This window comes from Populus euphratica, unplaced genomic scaffold, assembly GCF_000495115.2.
Source record: "Populus euphratica unplaced genomic scaffold, PopEup_1.0 scaffold59.1, whole genome shotgun sequence".
NCBI classification, from domain to species: Eukaryota; Viridiplantae; Streptophyta; class Magnoliopsida; order Malpighiales; family Salicaceae; genus Populus; species Populus euphratica.
This window is the reverse complement of record NW_011499940.1, coordinates 513,056-519,288: the sequence shown is the minus strand read 5'-3', so window position 1 is coordinate 519,288 and position 6,233 is coordinate 513,056. Positions and strand designations below refer to the sequence as shown.

The 6,233-nt window shown below is 31.5% G+C and overlaps 1 protein-coding gene across 2 annotated transcripts; it reads right to left on the bottom strand.

Annotated features, from left to right (window-relative positions):
* Positions 1 to 2,002: 2,002 nt before the first annotated feature.
* On the bottom strand, positions 2,003 to 5,449 carry LOC105136926 (tubulin beta-5 chain-like). Of its 2 annotated transcripts, none has more exons than XM_011042441.1 (4): positions 5,342 to 5,449; positions 4,169 to 4,567; positions 3,811 to 4,080; positions 2,003 to 3,006 (listed from the first exon to the last, which is right to left on the bottom strand). In XM_011042441.1, exons 2-4 carry the CDS (start codon positions 4,560 to 4,562, stop codon positions 2,324 to 2,326), a joined length of 1,347 nt encoding a protein of 448 aa, XP_011040743.1. In that variant the 5' UTR covers positions 4,563 to 4,567; positions 5,342 to 5,449; the 3' UTR covers positions 2,003 to 2,323. The 2 variants fall into 2 exon arrangements, with proteins under 2 accessions (XP_011040743.1, XP_011040744.1); XM_011042442.1 differs by having other exon boundaries at positions 4,169 to 4,570; positions 5,342 to 5,442.
* Positions 5,450 to 6,233: the final 784 nt, after the last annotated feature.

Here is a 6,233-nt window from a genome sequence, read left to right as displayed (position 1 = left end):
ATTTTTGTTGAACCTTTCGAACCTGCTTTTTTGCTATAATTTGTACTTTCCTTTTATGCTTAGTTAGTGCTCCAAAATTATGAAATTATATGAACTATTATATTAAGACAATCAAATTATACTATGAATTTTATTTTGTTATTAGTACTGTGTTGAACTCTAATTGAGTTATTTAATAGATAAGTTTGTATATAAATTTGGGTTCGTATAGGTATGGAACCTTGGAGGAAAACCTTGCTAATATACTGGTTATGGATCTGAGATTCGAGTTGTGACGTTTATATGATTTTTTTAATTACATCATTTTATATTAAATTATTTACCCTTGAGTTTTTTGCATTTTTACTTTTCTTTTTGTTTAGTTATTACAAGAGCAGGTTGCTAAAGTTAACTCGAATTGGCTTAAAATATTTGTATATTTTTTTGTATTATTAAACCTTAGTATTTTTTTAATAAGATTTAAAAAATAGAGCCATAATTGTGTATATATTCATCATTGTTATATTATCTCATGTATATGTATTGAATATTATCTACTCACTAAGATGTTGAACTCACCCTCTTATTATTTATCATTTCAGGCTTATAACTTGTTAGTGGGTCATTTTTGTTGAACCTTTCGAACCTGCTTTTTGGCTATAATTACATGAAATCATGGATTGGATTGTGAGTTAATAAAGATATCTTGAATTAACTTATGTTATATTCTTCATCATTATATTTTTTGAATTATTTTTATTTTTATTTTTATTTTTAAATTATTAAACCTTGAGCTTACTTTTCTTTTTACGATTCTTTCGTCACATATTCCAAATCATGTTTTAGTTAATTTAACCTAAATTATTTTATTGTAATTTAAATATGTTTAACCAAGCATGTAAAGTATTCATCATAACTTGAATAACCTTCAACAAAAAAAGAACATGTTAGTGAGGAAGTAGAAAATTATTATCAAACCAAAAATTATATAAAAAAATTTGTATGAATATAAACTATACATATTAAAGTTTTTTTTATCTCAAATTAAAAAGATATTATATTATGCTTTAAGCTAAAATATTTAAATCAAAAAAATTTATTCAACATTAAAAAAATATAACTTTTTTTTAATAAATATGAAGTATATATATTAAAAGGCTTTAAATCTCATATTAAAAAGATATTATGTTATTCTTTTAAATTAAAGTATTTAAATAAAAAAATTTATTTCACATTAAAAAAATATAGTTTTTTTCTTATTAACATAAAGTATATATACAAAAGAATTTCAAATTCTATATTAAAATAATAATTTTTTTTGAAACATAAAGTATATATATTAAAAAGTTTTAAATAACACATAGAAAAAACAACTTTTTTTCTTGAAAATATAAAATATATATACTAAAATGTTTAAAATTCTGCATTAAAAAAATAAAATATTTTTCTAATATTTATATAATAAGCTTTAAAAAGTATTGATAATCAACTAAAAAAATATAAAAACAGACATAAAAAAAACCTATATTTGAAAAACAAATTATATCAGTTCTCGCTTGGATTATAGATCAACCCGCCAAATCAATCAAGTTTAATCAAATTATTTCACCAACTGGTTTTTTAACAAGTTAGAACCCGTCTAACCATCAAATTAACCAGATCCCTAGTTAATCTGTTAGAGCAGTCTAAATTTAATAGCTATAAAAAATACCAGTGGTGTGAAACACTCTATCCATGAAACTTGGCAAAAGTGGCCAAATAACCGGATTGTGTTAAGAAAATACTTCAATTTATTTTTTACACAGCTTACCAATTCCAAACACAAAATAATAATAATAATAATAATAATTTAAAACAAACAATAAAAATAAAAATCATAAACACAATCCAACCACGAAAACAAACACCATCATAGCGTAACACGACCTCAGTAGCTCAAAATTTCATGAGCGAAGGCCATAGCAATTTTTTAACCAGCCAAGAACAACCAGAGAATTTGGGGAGCGGAAGGACGGAGAGAGAATTGAAATCAACATGAAGATGATAGTAAAAACAACTGAAATATGCAACGATGATTACTATATATTACAATGAAATGAGAACAAATCCACGACAGAAACAGATTTTTAACTACATAACTACAAGCAAGCTTACCCCCACTTCATCATCAACAATCTTCGAATATTTTAACTATACGAAAGAAAACGGGTGGTTTTCTTAGTCTCCTAGTTAAGTTCATGCACACAAAATACAAAATAGAATGTAGCAAATATAAGATTCCTCAATAATATATATAATGGAGCATACATATACCTGTCGACATTACTGTGCAAAATTAAACATTTCACATCTGCTCCGCGTACTGGCCATCTTCCTCATCTTCGTACTCAGCCTCCTCATCAGCAGTGGCATCTTGATACTGCTGATACTCGGACACAAGATCATTCATGTTACTCTCCGCTTCTGTGAATTCCATTTCGTCCATTCCTTCACCAGTGTACCAATGCAAGAAAGCTTTTCTCCGGAACATGGCAGTGAATTGCTCACTGACTCTCCTGAACATTTCCTGGATGGAGGTGGAGTTTCCGATGAATGTGGATGCCATTGCAAGTCCCCTTGGTGGGATGTCGCAGACACTGGATTTCACGTTGTGTGGAATCCACTCAACAAAGTATGATGAGTTCTTGTTTTGGACATTGATCATCTGCTCATCTACTTCCTTGGTGCTCATCTTGCCACGGAACATGGCAGAGGCAGTGAGGTAGCGACCATGCCTTGGGTCAGCAGCACACATCATGTTCTTGGCATCCCACATTTGCTGGGTCAGTTCAGGAACAGTGAGGGCACGATATTGCTGGGATCCACGGGAGGTCAAAGGAGCAAAACCAACCATGAAGAAGTGGAGACGAGGAAAGGGAATGAGATTCACAGCAAGCTTTCGGAGGTCAGAGTTGAGCTGACCAGGGAACCTCAGGCAGCAAGTGACACCACTCATGGTTGCAGAAATCAAGTGGTTAAGATCACCAACTGTAAAGGAATACCCCAATGAGCTTATGTTAACACAGCCATCAAGCAACAAAATAGCAATTGCAACAGTACCTAATGGTCACTAATAATGGAGATAAAAGAAATCCACAGTAAGAAATTCAGAATGTACTCGCTATTTTGCTTTCATTAAGTTCAACATGTAAAAGATTGCAACACGATAACTTACCAGCAAATTGCATTTCAAAACTGTCATTATTTAATGCTCTAAACAATGACTAGCCAGCAATTGTCTTTCAAATTGCTCTAACCTATTTTAATTATCACAAATGCTCTGAACATAAAGAAAAACAGTGAATATCTAGCAGATCTAAAGCATGTTAATTCATTAGCAACAAACAAATTACTAAAAGTAAAGATGCCACTGCAATCATCTTCCACTTAAATCACAGAATGCTCCATTATTTGCATGCTGTGAAGCTAGCTCCATAACCCAAATAAAACGAGAAACAATTTTACAATGCAAAAAAACCAGCAACCAAATTAAGTATCACATGATCAATTGAACAAAAGAAAAGTGATAAGGAATGCATCAAATCAAGCAAATCCACAATCACGAAATGAGCAAAGGGAATCTAAACCAATCCAACTTGAAGAACAGCAGCTAACATAAACAAGATGCACACAGAACACAGAACTTGAAGTGATTGGAGATGCAACTAAAGCCATTTCATCTCTACTTAAAACGAGAAACAATTTTACATTGCAAAAAAACCAGCAACCAAATTAAGTATCTCTACTTTAAGTGATTGGAGAAGCAACTAAAGCCATTTCATCTTTACTTACAGCTGGGAGTAGTCAATTTAAGAGTCCTGAAGCAAATATCATATAAAGCCTCATTATCCAGAACCATGCACTCATCAGCATTCTCAACAAGCTGATGGACAGAAAGTGTGGCATTGTATGGCTCAACCACTGTATCTGAAACCTTTGGGGAGGGAAACACAGAGAATGTCAGCATCATCCTATCAGGGTACTCCTCACGGATTTTTGAGATGAGCAAGGTACCCATTCCTGATCCAGTTCCACCACCCAGTGAGTGGCACACTTGGAAACCTGCATAAATAACAAAAGGTTCACCACACCCATTTTACAAAAAATCAAGGAAACAAATGGGAAAAAAAAAAAAGGAGTAGCGGCAAACCTTGGAGACAGTCACAATTCTCTGCCTCCTTCCTTACAACATCAAGAACAGAATCGATAAGCTCCGCTCCCTCAGTATAATGCCCCTTCGCCCAGTTGTTTCCAGCACCAGACTGTCCAAATACAAAGTTATCAGGCCTGAAAATCTGCCCATAAGGACCAGTACGAACACTGTCCATAGTACCAGGCTCCAAGTCCATGAGCACTGCACGAGGAACAAACCTCCCACACGAAGCCTCATTGTAGTACACATTCACACGCTCCAACTGCAGATCTGATGAACCAATGTACCTTCCAGTCGGGTCTATTCCATGCTCATCACAAACAACTTCCCAGAACTTTGAACCAATCTGGTTACCGCACTGACCACCCTGTACGTGAAGGATCTCTCTCATTTTTGCTGCTACAGCAAAAAACGGGACCCCAATCAATCAAAACCCCAAAATTTCACAAAGAACAAATCATTTAATCAGCAATTAACAACTACAGAAAGTAATTTAAACTTCAAAAAAATCGAGCTTTAATAAGAGTAATTATCTAACACATCTATCGAAATTATTCTCCAAGATTTAAGCAAACAGAATTCATAAAAATATTAATTTCACATGATAACAAAAAAAAATCTAACAGATATAATACTCTAATAGATTCTCATTTAATAAAAAAACGCATAAATTAGCACTATAATTTAACAAATCATAATATCAACTAAAATGTTGCGCGGGACTGGTAAGATCCAATAAAATTGCAAATTAGAAATAAATTTAGTGAGAAAAATAATCAAATATAAATAAATTAACTAGAAATAATTGCATTTCAAAAATTGAGTAAAATCGTTACTATAAACTCAATTCAGTAACTATGATAAACTTTAAAAAATCAGAAGAAATGGAAAAATCAATCAAATCGCTACCTGGTGAAAGTGTTGCAGCAAATGCGGTAAAAAATACATAAGAAACAGTGAATTATACATAATTTTGAATATTTAGAGATCTAATCAATTAAGAGCGTAGAAGATCAACAATTTAACCAGAAAAATCGAAAAAGAAATGCAAAAAAAAAAACATCGCAATAAAATTAACCATAAATGATACACAATTGATAGATCTAGTGAGTAATAATTAACGGCAATGTAACTCAGAAAAACATGAGATCTATAGAGAGAGATATTTACCTTGAGGTGTTTAGAGAGAGAGGGATAAAATTCGAGTCTGAGGGAGGGAGTGAGGAGATACGAGAGCTCTGGAGAGAAGATATATGGTTATCTGAAGGGAGGGGGTGAGAGACAGGGACTGAGATCGGACGGTATATATTGGTTCCCTCCTGTTTTTTGAAGATTTGTTCGGATCCGTCGGATGGTGCACATGGACGGTTTAGATTGCGTTTTTTGGGAGTGCTTGTTTAGGTTTGTATTTTTAAATTTTTGCGTTAATTTATTGGACGCATTTGTCCTTGACCGAAATGACGGGAGTGGCTTTGGACGGATGTTCTCGGTGATAGGGATCTCACACCGGCGTCCTTTGCTTTAATAGTATTACCATAATGTCCCTGAACTTGGATTGGGCTGCTAAGTAGTGTTTGTAATTAAATTTTTAATTTTTTATGTGCTATATTTGATATTGTGGCGCCACTATATTTAAAAAAAATCTTATATTTTTTTATTTTAAATTAAATTTTTTTATTTTTTTCTGTGCTATATCAAAAAATATTTTCTATATTTTTAAAAAATAATTTTTATCATGCTACCAACAAATACTTGAATATTATTCCATCTATTACTTTATGTTATGTTATTTATTATTATGTTGTGGGGTACCAATATTATTTTGAATAATTATTGTAGCTTTTTATGGTATTTATAAATATTTAAACTTTAAAATATTTAAATAGTATTTTATTATATTTTATTATTGTGATTTTAAGATATATAATGACTCGTAAAAATTTAGCATACTAAAAATATTTATTTTATATTAAATGATTTGTAACCTTTTAAATTTATATCATATGTATTTCATATAGAATTACTTATTAATTGTTTTTTAAAAAAAAAAACACTATGAAAC

What these genes read in the sequence shown, in the direction of transcription:
- LOC105136926 (XM_011042441.1), bottom strand. Translation starts at nt 4,562, where the DNA reads ATGAGAGAGATCCTTCACGTACAGGGTGGTCAGTGCGGTAACCAGATT. An exon ending in GAATTGTGACTGTCTCCAAG is followed by an intron (nt 4,081 to 4,168) that starts GTTTGCCGCTAC and finishes TTATTTATGCAG; the next exon opens with GTTTCCAAGTGTGCCACTCA. An exon ending in TAAATTGACTACTCCCAGCT is followed by an intron (nt 3,007 to 3,810) that starts GTAAGTAAAGAT and finishes ATTCCTTTACAG; the next exon opens with TTGGTGATCTTAACCACTTG.